At 38.4% G+C, this 20,843-nt stretch overlaps 2 protein-coding genes across 2 annotated transcripts; both read right to left on the bottom strand.

The window, feature by feature from the left end:
- Window positions 1-234: 234 nt before the first annotated feature.
- LOC308665044 (UPF0690 protein C1orf52 homolog) lies at window positions 235-7,581 on the bottom strand. The gene is made up of 3 exons (XM_081322651.1): window positions 7,046-7,581; window positions 4,407-4,614; window positions 235-3,274 (listed from the first exon to the last, which is right to left on the bottom strand). Exons 1-3 carry the CDS (start codon window positions 7,367-7,369, stop codon window positions 3,195-3,197), a joined length of 612 nt encoding a protein of 203 aa, XP_081178777.1. The 5' UTR covers window positions 7,370-7,581; the 3' UTR covers window positions 235-3,194.
- Window positions 7,582-10,954: 3,373 nt separating this feature from the next.
- Window positions 10,955-19,733, bottom strand: BCL10 (BCL10 immune signaling adaptor). The gene is made up of 3 exons (XM_081322650.1): window positions 19,557-19,733; window positions 15,141-15,429; window positions 10,955-13,903 (listed from the first exon to the last, which is right to left on the bottom strand). The coding sequence occupies exons 1-3, from the start codon at window positions 19,626-19,628 to the stop codon at window positions 13,548-13,550; spliced, it is 717 nt and encodes a 238-aa protein (XP_081178776.1). The 5' UTR covers window positions 19,629-19,733; the 3' UTR covers window positions 10,955-13,547.
- Between the last annotated feature and the right edge of the window lie 1,110 nt (window positions 19,734-20,843).

The following is a 20,843-nucleotide window of genomic DNA, read 5'->3' on the forward strand; positions in this document are numbered from 1 at the left end:
GAGCTATCCTCTCTCTCTCTCTCTCTCTCTCTCTCTCTCTCTCTCTCTCTCTCTCTCTCTCTCTCTCTCGTCTACTGTATCTACACTAGATGGACGACAGAGAGTGAGAGAGAGAGAGATCAGCGTGGAAGTGTTATTTGGACTTTATTACTAACAAAAAAATATATCGTTATATCACGCTAACAGAAGTGAATAGTCTCATACGCATTATACCACTAATTTTTGTTTTACCTTTTTGAATAATAATTTCAATAATATTACATTGGATATATAAAACTAATACAAAGTACAAAAAAGAAAAAGTGCGAAGGAAAAAAGAAAGAAAAGCAATAATTTTCTTTTACCCTATAGTTTTAATAATTTATTATAATTTATCAACTTCTTAAAATACAACAGTCTCTTCATCCCATATAACACCTCATTCCCTATAAACAAATTTTTAAAACCCACCCTAATAAGCAAAAGTCCATTAAAGGCTACCAGAAATAACAACTCAGCATTATAAACTTGATCTAGTAGATCCACTTGAATTCCTTCCTTTTATATCTTATTTTTTGTCATAAAACAAATTTCCCCAAACCTCATCATTAGTCCAGTCATTAAAAATCCCACCAGTGTAACTGTTTTAACCTTAACCTGATAAATTTAAAGTACAGCAAATAAACACTGTCCTATATAAGTCTTTATCTATAAACAAAACCTTAAACATCATCATTCACTCCTGGTAAGAAAAAAACAACATTAAAAATTTCCAGAAGTAACAACCTGTCTATTTTAAACAACTTTATATTCCTTCCCCTTCCTCCCAACCATTTTAATCTTTAGTCCTTTCAAATGGTGTCCAAATACTTGGCTTCAGTTGTCATAAAATGATTGGCAACATTAACAAATCCCATTAGTGGTTCCAAAATGGAGAGGTTACCCAATACACTCTCCCAGTGTGTTATTTCTATGCCCTTTTTAGTTATCAAAACATCAGTTGATTTCATTTGTATATTCAGTATGACATCTTTCGCTATTTCCTTCAGATAGGTTGTCGTTATTAAATCCACATTTGAATCAATGTCAGCCTTGTTCAGTAAAACCTGTTCTCTAGCATCAATTAAGTCTATTAATAATGGCAGAGAGTTTAAGTATTCTTCCTTTTAATTATAATCCTACAGGAAACTATTTAATTTATTATTGTTTATTTAATTTCAGTATATTTTTAATCCATCTGGACCTTTAGTCCATTTATAACTTTCTAAAATCAACACTCTGATCACTCTTTTGCTGTTAATTCCAAATAAAATAAAATAAACTATGTATATAGAATTATAATCCAAAAAAAGTTCCCAACTTGAGCTATATTCAATTACTTTTGAAATGTGGTTTTATTTTATATATCACACCCAGACTTTGGCCGTTCTTTTGCAGTAACATTTTCCCTTGAAAATACAAAACATCCTTTTAAAGTCCATTAAATTATATTAACATTAACACTGATACAGAATGCTGTCACTGCTCTTGTATATCATCTGGGATCATTGAAATTGATGCAGTTTATTAAATAAATGAGCAAACAAGATAACTTCTCATACGAAGATCCAGCAGGATAATTTTTACCTGTTTAAAAAAATTCACTTCAGAAAATATAGAGGTAATATATAAAAACACACATCCAAAGTACGGAAGAAATAGTCCCTGGAATGCTATATATTCATGTATTTTTCTTTGTCAATCAACAATTGAAGCATCTTAATCCTCCTCCTCCTTTATATAATTTTATTTCTATTTCATACAGAATTGTATCCCAAAAATGGGATACAGTATGAAAGAAGTTCTATTTCATATACCACCAAAGTGGAAACAAAAGTTTATTTTACATGCAAGAGTATAAAAAGGAGAGAAATATCAAATATTTTTTTCTAATTACTTGAACTGTGCCCATGAATATTGTTAATTGCTCAAACCATGAATATTGTTAATTGCTCAATCTGTTCTTAATATGGTTTAAACAGAAAAAAAAGCTTTTAAGACTTGACATACTAAAAATTAAAATTGGAAATATAACCAGAAAATCAGAGCTTAGAGATATTTTACTGAGCAAATAACCTAATATGAACTGAAACAAAAATAATTAGAAAGCCTTGAGTATAACGATTGTATGAGTTAATCCCATAGAATTAACTCGTATTACGGGAAGTAGCCATGAAGTTCCCAAGATATAAACGGGGCAATCACTTTCAGAGAGACATTTTAGTACTTTATCAAAATTGCCTAAACAATCTTGGGATAATTGTTGGACAACAGCAAGTCAATTTGTAATATAAAACCAAATGAACTGTATATAAAACAAATAGATTCACAGCCATACAAATTCTCTGTAAATATCAAAGATTTGATCCACAATTGCAGGCCAAGACATGTCTCAAGGGAAAAGACAAGTGATGCAGGGAAAAAAATCTAACTTAAATTCTGTCCATTTAATATCATGAAAATATTTTCTATCTCCCTAAAATCATACTTATATTCGTATGGCTGTCAGACTGTTTCTAGATTACGGTAAGCTGATTGTGCTGAGCATCCTTGGAAACTATGGAGCAAAATATTTGTGAATTTAGTCTCCAAGCTATCACTAATTCATCTTAAATAAACACATGTTTTTCTTAACACTACAGAGAAATACAGTTTTCAGTTACAATTTCAATCGGTGAAATTTGTAATAAATGTACCTTTGACACATGCAGCTTTATTTTAGTAAACTATTTACAAACATTTCAAAAAAATTCATTTTCATAATGCAGTTAAAAACTCCCTCCTCCCAAAATAGCATTTTATTAAGAAAAAAAATCCATCAAAATAGTAGCTCAGTAAACAGTTATTACATTTACATTTCACATATCACCATTGTTCATATGTAGTAGGTTTTGTAATATTTGCTTATTGCTCCAAATATTAAAATTTAAATGCCAACAAATCTGTAACACATATGTTAAGGTTTATAGTGTCACAAGAATTTGTCTTAAGTAGGAAGAGATTATGACAAACTTCCAAAATCTGTATGAGCAAAAATACTGTATTACATTTTAAAAGTGTTGCAATTAAAAGGTTTCCACTAGAAACATTTGCATTAATAGACCTGACATTTATATCAAACATCAACCAGATCAGAACTTGGACATTGATAAATTAATGAGTCTTTATCCAATTCTTCATTGCTTTTTCTTCTTTGGCTGCTCGTCAGGGTTTAATTTGCGTTTCTTAAATGAGCTGGGTTCATCTTTTTCACCATCTTCAAAGAAGAGACATTGTATGTAAGCCAAAGTTTGCAAAAGCCACATTTGGAAAATATTATCGATAGTATCGGCTTTTGATGATTACATTGGCCTGGCATCCATGCAGCCTCACTTACATCAATATAAAGGGAACTCAAAGTTGTCACTTCCTAGATTCTCTCCCCCCACCCCCAATGACCAAATCTAGAAAACAGACCTGGGAATTTTGTATAAACCATCCAAATATTAATCAGGCCCAATCCTTCTTAGTCTCTTCATCATTGAATTGCTTTTATTATTAAGAAGTTACAGGAAAGGAGATTAGGGAACTTCCTTAGTCATAACAGCAGTCCAATTATGACTTCAATGACTAAGGGTCTTCCATCAATGGTGATGTTTGAAAAGAGGTTAAACAGATCACTATTATGGGTATTCCAACTAAGCCTCCTATAACCTGGCTTACAACCTGGTGCTTTTCAGATGTCTTAGATCAATATTTCTCAAACTTGACAACTTTAAGGCACATGGACGTCAACTGTGGAGTTGAAGTCTCCATGTTTTAAAGTTGCCAAGTTTGAGAAACACTGTGTTAGACTTTAACCACAGCTGTGGGCTGAGACTGGGAGAGGCTATTCTAGCACTGGGGTGGTATTTGCTTTTGAATCTTTCCTTTCTCAAACAACTCATTGTTTAATTTAACCTTTAAATACTGTTCCTGCTTATTAAAAGCATGTTCAATTTCAAATCATTCATCATCTTTAGAAACGGGTAGATAAGGCTACTCTTAGACATTAAGCATCATGACTCTGTGGCCAGCAAGAAATATTATTAGCTGTTAGTAAAAATTCCCTGGGGAATACAGGAATTTCATCTAGGTGTTGAGGCATAAAACTGAATGCATTAATCATGCTAATCAAAATACGCATAACAGTATGCAAAGAAAGATTTGGACATTCTATACATCTACATTTCATAGGAAGCTGCTCTCAAGTCTAGGTTTAAGTTTAACATTACTAACATTATAATTGGATTCACGACTCTTCTACATAAATTCATGTAAGACATGCCAAGGCCATATTTTCCCATTAAAAGAGTCATACACAAGAATGGCCAACATTATTTATTTTGAACGAAACGGAACACCATTACCTGATTCAACGTGTTCTTGTTCTTCTTCTGGTAAGAAATGTACATTGTTTACATGCCTTGGAGCATCATCTCCATTATCTTCATAGATATTTGACCATTTGATTGCCATATCACGTTCTGGAGGGGGCGGAGCCTTTTTTTCTTTGACAGTGTAAGTTTCCGGGGGAGGCACAGCATTTGTGGTCCATGCCTTGAATTCCTTAGGAGGCTGTTGAAAGAAATATGAAAAGACCAGTAAAGGAGATTTGAAAAATATAACTATAACAGGTACAAATTACAGGTAGTCCTCGACTTCCAAGAGTTCATTTAGCGACCGTTCAAAGTTACAAGAGCACTTATGATTGTTTTCACACTTACAATCATTGCAGCATCCCCATAGCCGCGTCGTCAAAATTCAGACGATTGGCAATTGGTTCATATTTATGACGTTTGCAGTGTCCCAGGGTAATGGAATCGCCTTTTGCGACCATCCGACAAGCAGTCAATGGGGAAGCCAGATTCACTTAACAACCTTGTTACTAACTTAACAACTGCAGTGATTCACTTAACAACAGTCTCAAGGAATGTCGTAAAATGGGGGGAAATGCACTTAACAACTGTCTCGCACAGCAACAGACATTTTGGGTCGAGGTCTACATGTACTCTTGCATCTGAAAATCTAACCAAGTTGTAATAAACATTTAACACTGATGCTACTGCCGGTTAGGAATACAAATAGCTTAAACAAACTATTCACTGTAAGAAAAGTACTAACTGTTAGAAAAAGCGAAAATAATAAGAAATATTAATGTAAAAATATAATACTAAATTCTGATCGTGTAGCAGCTAACTAACCTCACCAGAATGAAAGGCTGATGGTGCCAACCTTTCTTTTCTAGAAACCTGGCCTTATCACGTTCTTGAGAGCAGTGGTTTGATATTTGACCATCTTTTTTCCTGGGTGTACCCCATTTGGTAGCCATCTTCTACACCTAGTGTTTGAGAGGGAGACGGCACAAAAACATAGTAATGTGCTCATTTTCTAACAATTAGAGTGTGTTGTGTCAAGATACAAAAAAGTGGAAATAATTTCTCCAGTGCCTTATCCTGGTTATGCCACATGGGGCCTGACAAATGTAGTGCTTAGGCCTTCCTTTCCCTAGGGTTGTAAATCACTCTCAAAAACTGTTAAGCAAAGTCAAACTTTATTTTAAAGGAGAAGATAAAAAAATTAAAAGCCCTTGCATTTTAAATATTAAAATGGCCTGGACCAGAGGTGACTAAACTTTTCGGTTCATTTACCCCTTCATGAAGTTTCACCAACTCCCACATATTATATGAAAATAATACAATAAATATTATTGTAGCTAATAATACTATGAATAACAAGAACCACCACCACCCTTAGGGGTTGATATTGATCACTTTAGGTCAACATGTTAATGTTGACAGCTGAAAATAAGAGAGGATTCTCTCAAAGTAGAGAGTTCACTATCTCCCAAGAATTTTCGGAAAAAAACATTGGAAACATTTTTGTGTCTCCAACTCATGGAAGGCGTGAAGGAACCTGGCTCTGTCTATGAGCAAGAGCCATGTCTCAGGAGGGATGTTTACTGTGACTGAGCTTGCGCCTTGGGTTGAAAAATGGGTGGCTCTATAAATGCTTTAAGGGACGCGGTGGCTCAGTGGGTTAGGATGCTGAGCTTGTCGATCAGGTCGGCAGTTTGGCGGGTCGAATCCCTAGTGCCACGTAGCACCTGTTACTCGTCCCAGCTTCTGCCAACCTAGCCGTTCGAAAGCACGTAAAAATGCAAGTAGAAAAGTAGGGACCACTACAGTGGAAAGGTAACAGTGTTCTGTGCGCCTTTGGTGTCTAGTCATGCCGGCCACATGACCATGGAGACGTCCTCAGACAAGCGCTGGCTCTTCGGCTTTGAAACGGAGATGAGCACCGGCCCCTAGAGTTGGAAACGACTAGCACGCATGTGCGGGGGAACCTTTACCTTCACCTTATAAATGCTTTAAATAAAACGAAATAAAATAATCTGGCAAGCAGAGAATGTTCACTTCACACCCTATAAGGCTACAAAAGTTTCATGTCCCAGATCCCACACAAAGTAATAATAGCGAATGGAAGAGTCATTCCAAATTATGTCAGGCTTTTGAGTACTAAAAAAACGTGTGCCACAGGGACCTTTTTTTTTAGTGTGAGCCAGGCCTTCAAGAGAGAGCCGGTTTGGCGTAGTCTTTGAGGCATCAGGCTACCAACGGGAGACCTTGAGTTTTGATCACCATGTGTTTCATTTATGCGTGAAACCGGGATGCACGAAAACCTATCCCCTATTACCCAGTTAACCTAACCAAGTCAAACCCTTTGGTGTTTCTGCTGCAACTGACTAGAAGGGGGCACCCCTCTCGATCCTGCCTAATCCTAGGATTACCCTTAACGATAGGGGAGCCAGGCGCCTTCCCTGCCAGGAGGAATACGCCCAGAGCAGGGGTAGGCAACCTCGGCTCTTTTATGACTCATGGACTTCAACTCCCAGAATTCCTGAGTCAGCATAGCTGACTCAGGAATTCTGGGAGTTGAAGTCCATGAGTCATAAAAGAGCCGAGGTTGCCTACCCCTGGCCCAGAGGAATAGAAGAACCTTTGCTAACCTCTTCGGGAGCTCGCACCACGCGACTCTCCCAGTCGATCTCCTTATGCAGCGGATTATAGAGGAAAGCCGGTCGATTCACGCTGCGGAAGAGCTCGTCGGGCCCAGGCAAGCGCGATTTCCTTTCGGGGATGCCGTTCTGGGGCTGCTGTGAAGACGCCTTGGCCCCTCGGCCCGAGCCTTCCTCGTCTTCGGCATCCGAGCCGGCACTCGAGCTGTTGTCGCTACCGTACGCCGCGAAGAAGCCTAGCGGGTCCTTCCCTTCCGCTGCTGCCATGGCAGGGACTTGTGCAACCCGCACATCAGTCCTCGGGAACCGGCGCATGCAAAGCGAAAGTTCCGAGCTCGTGGCGTCTGCGGGAAGCCTCTCTGGTTCCTTTCTGCCTGTGTTACCTGCCCAGGGTTCCCCTCGGTCGGATTCGTGCCTCCGCTCGGAAATATTCCCTTCTTCTCGGCCATGGGTTTAGCACGGGCTTCGTTTTTATTAAACTCTCGAGTTGCAGTAGCTCTAATCCATTTATGTTTTAATTTTAAAGAGAAATAATAAAGAACATTCCATCCCCTTTCCGAACCTTCCGTTTGATGATTCCGAAGGTGAGTTTATCAATTCTAAACGTGATGCTTCAAAACAGGGCTTGCCGTATATGGGCGGCCGAAATCCGGATGAGTACTAAATGAAAACAGATTTAAAATTCTCCACCGCTCCATGTGGGGGTCCCTATTTTTGCAGTCCAGATGACAATCTAAATTAAAAAGTATGCAGTCAGTTATATTTTTATGCGTGTCTGCAATTAAAAGTGGAATTAAAAGTTCTTGCTGAGTAGTCAGTCATTCGTTTGAATAGAACTGAAAAAATCCCCTTCGTTCCTTTACAATATTTACCAATACGATCCTTCCGTGTATGTTTACTCAGAAGTTGTGTTGTGATTAAAGTAGGAAGCGCTCAAATAACTGCTTAGCATGGTTAAGATAAAATACAGAGCATAGAAATATACAGTGTTCGAGCTCTATAACTAGATTAGAAGGCAGAACACAAAACTAATACTTTCAAAGACTATATATGAACACATACAAAAAGAATGTGGAAGCAGCAGGGGATGATAAATAATTTTTTTTATCATGGAAAATAAAAATTGGATAGCAAGCAATAAGAAATGAAAGCATATCCACACATTTAGGATGTGGTGCTGAATTTATTGCATTATCCAGAAAAAGCAAGCGGTTATCATTTGCCATTTTATGTGGATCCAGCAATAAGAGAAACTTCAGAAAGTTTCAGAAAAGGTATAGAACAATTTTTATCTTGTTGCTTGTTTGCCTGCTTAAATGCCATCAGGTCAGTTACCAATTCTTAGTGACAATTCACACTGTGACAGTGACATAGCCAATGAGGTTTATTCAAGGCAAATCCCATTGAACATTGCCTTAGCAACCACATAGGTTGATTTTCTTTAGGATGATTGTTCCCAGGCTGGTTCTTCAGATTTCCCACCAGTGAACCCATTGCTGCTGTAATTGAATTCATCCACCTTGCTGCTGATTGCCTTCTTCTCTTTACTGCCTTCTCCTCTTTGCTTCCATCTTTCCCAGCACAATAAACTTCTCTAGAGCATATAAACCTCAACAGTTAAAAAAAGTGGTAAGCAACAAGATGTTAGATGATATTAAAACATTACCACTGTAGATCCCTAAACAATAGCTGGCCAGTCCAGATTGGAATAAGTTTAAAGTCCATTGAACAGAAGCTTGTGGCATATATAGACTTTTCTGTGAAAAACTTCTGCTGGTAAAAACTAACGTTAAACTTGGTCCCCTGCACCTAGCAAGGAATGGGTGCAGGGATGTAGATTGCCAGTCCTGATATAGTAGGCACTGCATATGTAGTAATGGAGGTAGTGACAGATTTTATTTTCCTGGGCTCCAAGATCACTGCAGATGGGGACTGTAGCCAAGAAATTAAAAGACGCTTGCTCCTGGGGAGGAAAGCCATGGCAAATCTAGACAGCACACTAAAAAGCAGAGACATCACCCTGTCAACAAAAGTGCGTATAGTCAAGGCTATGGTCTTCCAAGTTGCAATGTATGGCAGTGAAAGTTGGACCATAAGAAAGGCTGAGCGCCAAAGAATTGAGGCCTTTGAACTGTGGTGCTGGAGAAGACTCCTGCGAGTCCCTTGGACTGCAAGGTGATCAAACCGGTCAGTCCTAGAGGAGATCAATCCTGACTGCTCTTTAGAAGGCCAGATCCTGAAGCTAAAACTCAAGTACTTTGGCCACCTAATGAGAAGGAAGGACTCACTGGAGAAGAGCCTAATGCTGGGAAAGATCGAGGGCAATAGAAGAAGGGGACGACAGAGAATGAGGTCGCTGGATGGAGTCACTGAAGCAGTAGGCGTGAGCTTAAATGGACTCCAGAAGATGGTAGAGGACAGGAAGGCCTGGAGGAATGTTGTCCATAGGGTCGCGATGGGTCGGACACGACTTCGCAGCTAACAACAACAACAACATGTAGTAATGCTATGTCGACCCATCCCCTCAGCAGATTCATGAGTATAACATGGCTAGTTAAAAGAAACACTTTCTTAAAGAAAGTAAAGATAATTTAGAATAAGGAAGTATACTATAAATCAGGGATCCCCATCCCACAGGTCACAGACTAATACCAGGCTGCACAAGCGGCAAGCAAGCGAGCGAAGCTTCATCTGTGCACACAAGGGATCTAGGTTGCAGGTGAAACCATCCTGCCCCCCGGTCCATGGAAGACAATTTTTCTTCCAAAATTGGTCTGTGGTGCCAAAACGATTAGGGACCGCTGCTAAAAATTATAGCCAGTCTGGATATTCAGCAATATCTTTCTAAAAAAAATTCCATTTCTTTTACACTACTTCCTTTATCAATATGTCCTTTTCTTATATAGTATTACCATTTCCCTTTAGATCTGTTGTTTTTTCCCCAACAGTCTCCTCCTGTCAATTTGGGTTTGCTGAAAAAGAACACAGGTTACGGAAAGAAAGAAAAAAAGGAAAAAATGCAGAGGGATTACTAGCATTTATTATAGAAGGCTTACAAATTGGCTGTTATCTCATAGCTTCTTTTCTATTTACTACCACTTAGTCATCACATAATGAAAACTTTGGTATTTTTTAATATATTTATCAGAAACCACAGTACATTGAAGATAAAACTGGCAGGTATTTCCCACACTATTTCCTATTTATAGGAATTATTATGACTAATAGGATAAATCGGGTGTAAAATTTTGCATTAACATCTATTTTACAATAAATTCAACAAATATTTGAAAAGCTGGCCTTTGTTACTAATACTCTGCCTTATTAGTCTTAAATAAATTTTTACTCTTATCTGATGTTTGTGAATATTTGAGGCATTTTTAAAATGAAAATGGATATCAGAAAATAATCATGGGAACTATTAAATAGAATCAAGACATCCATTTTGTTAATTCAGTTTTTCTAAAGGGAGGGTTTCTTCCTTAGAAAACCAAAATATACCTGCTGTTTTAAATGATATCACATAGCTGAGTATCCTGCTTCCAACAAATAGCCAACAAGGTATTTTTCAAGAATCTGATAAATGTAACAGAAAGCAACTCAAGGAGAGGAGCATGTTCCTAACGTATAATGAGTATACTCTATTTGACATAGAATTTACTTGTAAATGAGTCAGATAGGGGTTTCTGGACCAGAGATCATTGGGTTTCAAATTACAAGGGGACCTGCAACATAGGACCTGTTCTGAATATATTTGTAAAATACTTAATTAAAAAAATGCTTCCTAATACTGTAAGTACATGACTATTGGTGAAGAGAAGCCAAGAGTAGGACATGAAATTCATCGAGAAAACTATTTTTAAAAAATCAATTAAGTTTATTATACAAATGCTTCATAGATTGCCCACTTGTAAATATTTGTCAGAATTAAACGGTAAACACATACTTCCAAATATTTTTTCAATACATTGCTTTATATAAAATATATATATTTAAAAAGTGTGATTTAAGAATATAATGATTTCCAAAGATATTTAATAGAGCAGTATGTTATTTTTCATTATATACCTATAATAATTCACACAGGTATTGGCATACATGAAATGAAGCACAATATAGAGAGAAAAATCCCTGATCTAATTTCAATACTAAGGCACTAGGAATTTTTTTAAAGAAAATGTGACAAAGAAATAGGGACAATCAGTCCATAAGTATACGGATTCAGTATTTTCTTATAAATTTGGCAACATCTGCAGCTGGTAGTCAAAGAGGTTCATGCTCTGCAAAACAACATCATGGAAGTTTGAGCTGAGGTAGCACTTGAATTAAAAAACTGTTAACAGAAATGGTCAGATTACAAGAGACTCAAAAAATCAATTAAATTAGATTGAGGCTTGATACAAATCTGTGTCCTGAAACATGGGCAGTGCACTGTGTAACATAACCTAGCACCAATTTGAACTCGTATAGAACAGGTTTCAGCCCTGCCCAGCTAGTAAGGTGACCCCACAAGGTCATAACTTTTAACATTATGTGATTTATATACATTAAGTATACGTTAAGTGTATATTTTATATGTTCAAGACAATTCCTCTTCATTCAATGCGGCCCAGGCAAGCCAAAAGATATAGTCTTCTTAAAATACTGGACTGTAATCTTATGCATGTCTATCTGGAAACAAGTTCTACAGAACTCAGTGAGATATTTTTCTAAGTAACATGTGCAACACAAAGCTACTTAATTAAATTAGATAACTGGCTGCAGTTTCATCCAAAATGTTGTAGAACATTTTTTAAATAAAACTTTTACTGTCCCAGAAGCCCCACAGAAGTCATTTTGCTTTTGGCCAGGAAAATTTGAATTTAATATAAAGTACTGTTTCCTACCGGCCAAGAAATAAAAATGGCAAAAGATAAAAACGAAGAGAAAGAAATGCTTTTAGGCTACCTAGAATATATGCTTTTTAAGTGAATCTCTTCTTTACAGGGTTGCACCTCATTCAAGCCATGAGGGAAAAAATTTGAGATATGATTTTATACCGTACTCCCTGAGATGGCATAGTAGAAATTATGTATCCAACACAACATTGCTTCACCTTGAGAAATAAGCGTGGAAATTGAGAAGTTTCACTTTAGAAATATTCTCAAAATTGTAAAAGTGCACTTAAATAAATCCACTAGAAGTAAGCTCCACTGAGCTCAACGAAACCTACTGTCAAGTAATCATGCTACAGATACTTTAACCTCCAATTCTTAAAGAACAGTATGCATTTAATGCCTAATATCTTATAAACTCCCTAATTTCAAAAGGGATTTCTTAGTTGCTATAGTTTTTAAAAAGTGAACTTGGAGAATTCAACCATTCAGAATAAAAGATAGCCCTTGCTTAACAGCGGCAATTAGGACTTTCTATCAAGTGATGCAATTGTAAAGTTCATCACATAACTACACTGCTTAGTTAACTGGCAGTTCCAGAAGTCCCTAGTTACACTGTTAAACAAGGACTGCACAGGACATTAAGCAAGGACATCAAATTATTGCAATTCCCAACTTCCTGCCAATTTCCTCAAATTTGCTTGTGAGAAGCAGGCAGGAAGGCAGCAAACTGGAATCACGTGACTGTGGGATACAGTGATGGTTGGAAATCAAGGCCAATTCCCGAGTGCCTGGATTGCATTCAGGTAACTGCTGGAGTGCTGCAAAACAGCCAGAATTTCAAGGATTGGTTGTTAAGAACCACTCATTTAGCAGGTCAGTGAACAAGCAGCACTTCAATCAATCTTCATAGATATGGTCATAATGCTGTAATTCAGAAGGTATCTTTCCCTCTTTGCTGAGGTTTTCATTACTTCCTGATCATTCTGTTCAAACAGACTGCAATATTTTCTGAATATAAGTGGAATTGCTCAGTTGAAAACTTTATTCCAACGTAATAAGTGTAAGAGAAATAACCCCAAGATTCAATCTGGAGTTTCCCCTACGACAAATAATTGTCCTTGTGATTGTGATTCGCATAATTAGATAAACCTTTTAGTATTGTAATCAGGAATCTAATGTGACATAATTTCAGCCATTATTTTGTCTGCCACTGTGAAAGAAGAAAATGAAGTTGTCCGACATGATGAACTGAATGAATATAGTAAACTTTTACTAAAGTGTAAAAATATGACATCTTTTAAGCATTCCCCTATCGCTTTTCAATATAGCAAGAATGGTTTTAAATGCCACTATTGACTTATCTATAAATCCCATTGCAATCAGTGGGGCTTACTTCTGAATGTCTATGTACAGGATTGTATTATAATTTGCATAATACAAGCAGCTTCATGATTGCTTAAACATGAATATTTATGGAAAACACTTTCAGTTTTCAAAAGTAATACAACCAAGTACGGTAAGAAAATTTTAAAAGATGAAACGTTTTTTTTTTGCAAAATTACGTAAGGCAACATCTAGCATATTATCTTTTTAAAGTTATTCAAGCAAAACCACCACTATGGAAAAAGTGAGCGGGATCGTAAAGGTAGAAAGGGAGTGTCACTGGAAGCGGTAGATATTTCCTCTTGCTCACTCTGCAATTCTGTGGGAACAGGAGGTGCTCCAGGATCCCCAGGTCCCGGAAGAGTAGAGAAAACTGAATTTTCCATGTTTCCAACCTCTGTAATAGGCAAATTCATTGAACGAAGAGAAGAGGCAGACACAAAAGCAGCTGTGCTATATTCTTCTGGGTGAAGGTAGGTGTTTTCTCTGTCTCTTTGTTTTTCAAAAAAATTAGAGTCATTTGACTGCGATCTAGAAAGATTGTTTACCTCCTCACAAATTGAGGCCATGCAGTTGTTACAACGTGTTCCTGTAAAAAAATATATATATATTGGATTACTTACAGATATGGTACTTGTACAAGGTATTTTAATTATTGCTATAACTTGCCTCATTTTGACATGTTTTTATCTATTTAACTTCACTGCTTTTTTTTTGAAGTTTCATATTTATGTGGCATTTTTATCCCAAAATTAACCACCCACAGTCGCTTGACAATGAGATGGGTGGCATATAAATTTAATAGATAAATAAATAAAATTCAGCTTAAGAAATAACCTCTAATGTTATTTCTTGAAGAAATGAGATGGTTTGGAAAGAAAAAGTCTGGAAATCCTAGTTATGATCCAGATTGCCTATATAGCCCTGTGGATCAGGTTGCCAAGTATTTATAAAACACTTCTTTGCCACATCAACATTATTAACACGAAATCTTGTCCAAGTGGAAAACTGGCGACCAATGCAGGCATTTTAACTATAGGGTTATTTGGTGGCAATTTTGGATGATGCTTAAGGGGAGACCCATATATAGCACAGGAAGCTACTAGTGCATGGGGTATAAAAAAAAAACCAAGTTGTTTTTGTCCAAGAACAGCACTACTGGCATACTAACCAAAGGTTATGTAGTAATGAGTTTTATATTCCTGGCATCTTAGAAACAATTATTTTATAAACTTTTTCTCTGCTGAACAGAGAGCAATTCCGTCTGTGTCAGGAACTTGGAACTACCCATCCATAAAATTTCCAGTTTAATAAAATTCAGATCTATCACTCTCATCCAGTCATGGACCTTTCAATGTCTCTACAGCTTCTTTTGGGGGAAAAAACCAAAACTCTATTCATGCCATCAACAAAGTGGAGACATTGTGCTCCACAACTCCTGGGGACTGCCCCAATTGACTTAACACTGGAGAGAAAATGGCTCCTTGTGATATTTCTGGGCAAAACTGCCAGAAAATTAAAAGTTAATCCAATGCTACTTGCAACTCTGAATGAACCACAATGCAATGTACAACATTAACTAAGCTAATAGGATTGCATTCTCTTAATGCTATGTTGTTGTGTGGCTCTTATTTTGAATACATGTCATTATTCCTAAATTTTTGCTCCTTCATTGATACAAAGGCAGGCAAATTATTTTGACTGACCTTGTGTGCGACTTACAGAATTCATAGCAACAAAGTTAAAACTAAATAGGAATAGGCTATGTAACTACATATTTTATAAGCCCTTTTGAAATATACAGTATTCAGTTATTAAAACAGTACCTTTAAGACTTTCAAGTTTTTCATTTTTTGCTTTCAAGACAGCATCAGTTATTTTTTCTAACAGGAAGTTTTGCGTTTTTTCACATTTGATAGATTCTATCAATGCATCTAGTCCTTTTGGATGCTCTGCTAAATAATCCAGCAGTTTCCCAGCCTTTTTCCTACTTGAGGTTCGACAAGAAATTTCTTCAGTATCATCTCTACTCAGTATTTTCTTTGAACGTAGGTAGTCAAAGTGTCTTTCTGCAATTATTTTGTCACACAGATAGCGGCGTAATCGTTCTAAAACCTAGCATAAAAATAACAGCACATTAATAAAATATTAACTTTTATCAAAGTATAAATTATTCTTTGCATTTACTATGAATGATAAATAATCCCTGAAAAATAAGTTTTAGTTAGAATTTGCAGTAGTGTATCTTATCCAGAATGAGTGTCATGTCTTAGACTCAAATTTCAACTCTGCCATGAGATAATGTTTCATGGTACTAATCTAAAGATTACTGAATTTAGCAATCAAATATCACAAAATACTAAGCATTAGGAATAAGTATTTAACACTAAAAGGGAATGGAAGTTCACAATTTTAGGTAAAGGCTTCTAAAATACTTTATATTATACTATACTTTCTATGGTGGCTGGATGGAGTCACCTCATTCCAGCCACCAGGTGACTCTACCTGGTTGCTGAAATGAGGTGACTAGGTGGCCACCAGGTGGCTGGCTACCAGGTGAGGTGGCTGGATGGAGTCACTGAAGCTGTAGGTGTGAGCTTAAATGGACTCCAGAAGATGATAGAGGACAGGAAGGCCTGGAGGAACATTGTCCATGGGGTCATGATGGGTTGGACAGGACTTCACAACTAACAACAACAGCAACAACAACACTTTCTATATATTACAAAAACTGTCATTTCATTTAACTGGGTGAAATAGTGCATCCTAGAGCAACAATTTTTGAACTAAGGTTGATCAAATGGACTAACTTACAGAATACATCCAAAATCTGGGACATACAACTCTCATGGAATTGAAATTTGGCAAATTTTGTAAAACATATATGACATTTATGACAAAAATTATAAAACAGTTTATGATACAAATATTTCCTGTGCTAATGTTTGACTCTGCTATATAGTTCAACATGAGCTATTTTCAAGGCAGATACATTTCTGAATGTATTCCAACTTTTCCAATTCCTTTGCCAAACTGAAGCCAGTTTGTTTCACAATGTTGGATCCATGCCAAGGCTTCCTGACCCACATATAGATTTTGCATGTTCTGGGATACCTGTTTTTTTCTAGGCACATTCTATAGATTGATGCAATTAATATGATCAAAGGCCTTTCTATAAACAATGAAGTACATACATACTGACTTGTTTTTTGTATTTATTGGCTTTCTCAGTTTTCTAGTGTGCATCAGTGACAATGTCTCATGTTCCTTGGCCTTTTTTAAAGCCCACTTGAACATCTGGCATCTCCCTCCTACATAGGACTCTAATCTACACTGGATGATCCTAAGCATTATTTTGCTAGCATGTGAAATTAAGACTATATTGTGTGATAGTTTGCATACTCAGTCAAATCTTGGTGGGGGGTTTTTTCCAGTTAAATCTCCTTCATTCTCCAGATTTGCTGGTGTAGTTTGGTTAGAACCTTTACCGATTCTTCTTCTGTTATATTTATTAATCAAATTTATACCATCCATTTCACTATCTAGATGACTCTGGGTAGTTTACAAATAACATTGCTTGCTGTATTTCCATGGGTATTCTATCAGTTCCTGTACTCTTCTGACTTGGTAATATTAGAACAGTGCTCTAACTTCATCGTCTAATATTTAGAGATTCTTGTAAGTAAGGAATAGCTTCCAAGGTAACTTGGATGTTGACATCACTACTGTACAATATTCCAGTATACTCCCTCCATTTTTGTTTGATCTTCTTTGTATTAATAACAAGCAAATTGAACTGGAAGTCTTAATATTTAGGAAGTCACAAGTCCCAGGGAGCTGGCAAGCAAGCCAGCAAGCAGGTAAGTAGCTGCTGCTGGATGAGGGTGAGTGAGGAGTGGCTGGCATGCATACAGCAGAGCCAGAATTGGGTGATTGCTGCCATGTGGAGGAGTGTGCAAGAAGGTGTAAGTGGGCAGAGTGGTGTGGTGTGAGCTTGGCAGGGATGACGGGGGGGGGGGGGGGGCTGCTGCCAGATAGCAAGGGAGGGCGGGTAGGTAGCCACTGAGAAAGAGCACAAGTGATTGTTGCCAGATGTGTGAGGCTGTCAAGAGTCAGCCCAAATGCACTGAAGGTGACTGTCAAGCATGGGAAGTTACAATGGAGTTAAATCTATTATTTAATGTTCTTATATGTTTATTTAAAATTTTAATATATTATTCTCTGACTACTGTTCCAATATAAAAAAAATAAATACAATCTAAAAGATCACAAGAGAAATTGACTTATCTTTAACAAAAAGTGAATATTCTATATATTGTAAATCTATTCTTTATAGCTAGAAAAATAGGAGAAAGGCAAAACCAACTTCTACTGACTCATTCATGTGCAGCATTCAGATACTAGCAAGGGGAATTCCTATAAGCACTCCAGAGAATCCGCTACACAAAAAAGCAGAATTTGGTGAAGACTTTGATCCATTAAGGAAACCAAAGGGGCCTGGAAGAACAAGAATGAAAGGAACATGGAAAGGAAGTATAATATGGTGTAGCAGTTATGATATGAAATAGAGACTGTGGAGACCAAGAGTAAAATCCATCCTTTGTCACCGAAGTTTCCTGAATGAGTTTGAGCTAGTTGCTCTCTTTGATCTATTATCTCAGAAGGACCCAATTATTATATGAGGAGAAGTGCTATAACCACCACCTGGAGCTTCTAGGGCAGAGTTACCCAAACTGTAAGCTGTACCTACCTTTGGGAGGTAAGACAGAATTAAGGAGAGGTGTGAAGAACCTTAGTTCGACACTGTTACAATAAACCCCCTTTCCAAACACACTAGCTTCAAATGAGTAACATGGTGATAGAGAAGGCACAATCTTTTTTAAAAAAATTTATAATTAAAAACAAAGTTGCATTGCATTGTTTTCTTTGTCCATTTAGGTGGGTTTGGATTTTTATGAGAGGCACGTACATTAAGATTATGCTAAAAGGAGCTGTGATGGCTAACAATTTAGGATCCCCTGTTCTAAGAGTACATAGGGACGAAAACAGAGTCCATCCAGTAACTTTTGAACGGCCTCTTCAATTGTTAGCTGATGCATTTAATTAAAATGGCTGAGAATTCAAATTGGAGGCTTTGGGCAACAACTCTTTGTCCCTTAAGGAGGAAGGGGGGGACGGAAATTAGGAAATAATTTGTTTTGTTGCTATTATGTTAGGTAAAGGTAAAGGTTCCCCCACACATGTGTGCTAGTCGTTTCCGACTCTAGGGGCCGGTGCTCATCTCCGTTTCAAAGCCGAAGAGCCAGCGCTTGTCCGAGGACGTCTCCGTGGTCATGTGGCCGGCATGACTAGACGCCAAAGGCGCACGGAACGCTGTTACCTTCCCACCGTACTGGTCCCTATTTTTCTACTTGCATTTTTTACGTGCTTTCGAACTGCTAGGTTGGCAGAAACTGGGACGAGTAACAGGCGCTCACTCTGCTACGCGGCACTCGGGATTCGACCCGCCAAACTGTCAACCTTCTGATCGACAAGCTCAGTGTCCTAACCCACTGAGCCACTTATTATGTTAGGTAATCTACTATAAATCTACTATAAATGTAGTAAACCCACCCAGATGAGGCGGGCAGCAAACAAATCTAGTAAATAACACAAATAGTCAAAGAGAGACCTCTGAATAGATCACGATTTGCCTCCTGCTTATAAAACATCTGCCATGAACAAAGGTACTTTTTTTTCATTTGCTGCCGAATAATTTTCAATCCTCATTTGTCCATTTTAAAACTCGCACTGACTAGGAAACACGCTTTGCTAAATAAAAGTGTATCAATAACGTTGTTATTGTTATTATTATTCCCCTCTCCAAACTGTAACAAATTCCATCCTTCCGCTGTCAGCAGATGGAGACAAAGCCAGCGATGCTCGAAGCTTCCCTGTCAGCAGAAGGGAGGCCGCTTTAAGGGAGCCCCCACGCAAGGCAGGAGTGACGTCACAGCGGCAGGAAAGGCCACACCTGGCGGAATTCCCCGCGCCGGCGACACTCGAAGACCAACGACCAATCCGCCGCCCCGATACGGAAACTTGACGAGCCGACGCCATGGCAACCGTTGCGCTTCCACCACCACCCCCTTTAAGGACCCCCTCCTTTATCATCACGCAGGGGGCGCCCCCTTCCCCCCTCCCTCCCGCCCCAGCCGAGCGCTCGCCGTCGTTACACGCAACCCGGAGCCTCGCTCGCTTACTTCCTTTTTCACCTCCGCCATTTCGTCTTCGGTGAGCGACCGCCCGGCCGCCGTCGGCTCAGCGTCCGCCATGGCGGAAACAGCAGCGCAGGGGGAAAAAAAAAGGGGGGGCCACGAGGGAAAAGCGACCCTCTCGCAAAGCGAGAAACGCTTGCCCGGAGGTGGACTCCCTCGGGGAAGAGCTCCACTTCCTGTGTCTGAGGTGAGCGACGCCACGCCCTTACTTGGCAGGCCCACGCGAAGGCGGCGCGCCTAATATCGCGCATGCGCTTTTCTCGGGAGTAGGCTCCCTTATTGAGACGTGGATATCGATCCGCGCCCCGGTTTTGTAGTTCAGTCCTACGTTTAGAGTTAGGTTAGTAGTATTTTAGTGCTTAGGGTCAAAGCGGGTCTCTCTGGCGGGTCTCGGAGGCTGAGGACACGGGAAATGATTATCCCCCTTGATAACTTTGGTGCTAGGTCTTATGTTCGCTTTATAATAATTATTTGAATAGGGTGGCTGGCATAGACTGGGCTTTAGTTAACTAGTGTAAATTTTTCATAAAGTAGTAAGATGAGATGAGATAAAGTGAGATAACACTGGGCACTATCTAACAAAATGAAATTCAATGGTGAAAAAAGTAAGGTTCTACATTTAGGCAGGAAAAATCAAATGCACAGGTATAGTATAGGTGGTACCTTGCTCAATAGTAGTAACTGTGAGAGGGATCTCGGAGTCTTAGTAGACAATCACTTCAATATGAGCCAGCAGTGTGCTGCAGCTGCCAAAAAAGCCAACACAGTGCTAGGCTGCATTAACAGGGATAGAATCAAGATCACGTGAAGTACTAATACCACTTTACAATGCCTTGGTAAGGCCACACCTGGAATACTGCATCCAGTTTTGGTCACCACGTTGTAAAAAAGATGTCGAGACTCTAGAAAGAGTACAGAGAAGAGCAACAAAGATGATTGGGGGACTGGAGGCTAAAACATATAGGGAACGGTTGCTGGAATTGGGTATGTGTAGTTTAATGAAGAGAAGGGTGAGGGGTGACATGATAGCAGTGTTCCAATATCTCAGGGGCTGCCACAAAGAAGAGGGAGCCAAGCTATTCTCCAAAGCACCTGAAAGCAGGACAAGAAGCAATGGATGGAAACTAGTCAAGGAGAGAAGCAACCTAGAACTAAGGAGAAACTTCCTGACAGTTAGAACAACTAACCAGTGGAACAACCTGCCTCCAGAAGTGGTGAATGCTCCAACACTGGAGGTTTTTAAGAAGAGACTGGACAGCCATTTGTCTGAAA

The sequence above is a fragment of the Vipera berus genome, assembly GCF_964194415.1.
Source record: "Vipera berus genome assembly, chromosome: 3".
Lineage (NCBI taxonomy): Eukaryota > Metazoa > Chordata > Lepidosauria > Squamata > Viperidae > Vipera > Vipera berus.

Excerpts from the sequence above, each read along its gene's own strand:
- LOC308665044 (XM_081322651.1), bottom strand. The coding sequence starts at position 7,369 with ATGCGCCGGTTCCCGAGGACTGATGTGCGGGTTGCACAAGTCCCTGCC. Across the intron at positions 4,615-7,045 it reads TGGTGCGAGCTCCCGAAGAG|CCTCCTAAGGAATTCAAGGC; the intron begins GTTAGCAAAGGT and ends TTCTTTCAACAG. Across the intron at positions 3,275-4,406 it reads ACAAGAACACGTTGAATCAG|ATGGTGAAAAAGATGAACCC; the intron begins GTAATGGTGTTC and ends TCTTCTTTGAAG.
- BCL10 (XM_081322650.1), bottom strand. The coding sequence starts at position 19,628 with ATGGCGGACGCTGAGCCGACGGCGGCCGGGCGGTCGCTCACCGAAGAC. Across the intron at positions 15,430-19,556 it reads TGGCGGAGGTGAAAAAGGAA|GTTTTAGAACGATTACGCCG; the intron begins GTAAGCGAGCGA and ends TTTTTATGCTAG. Across the intron at positions 13,904-15,140 it reads AAAACTTGAAAGTCTTAAAG|GAACACGTTGTAACAACTGC; the intron begins GTACTGTTTTAA and ends ATTTTTTTACAG.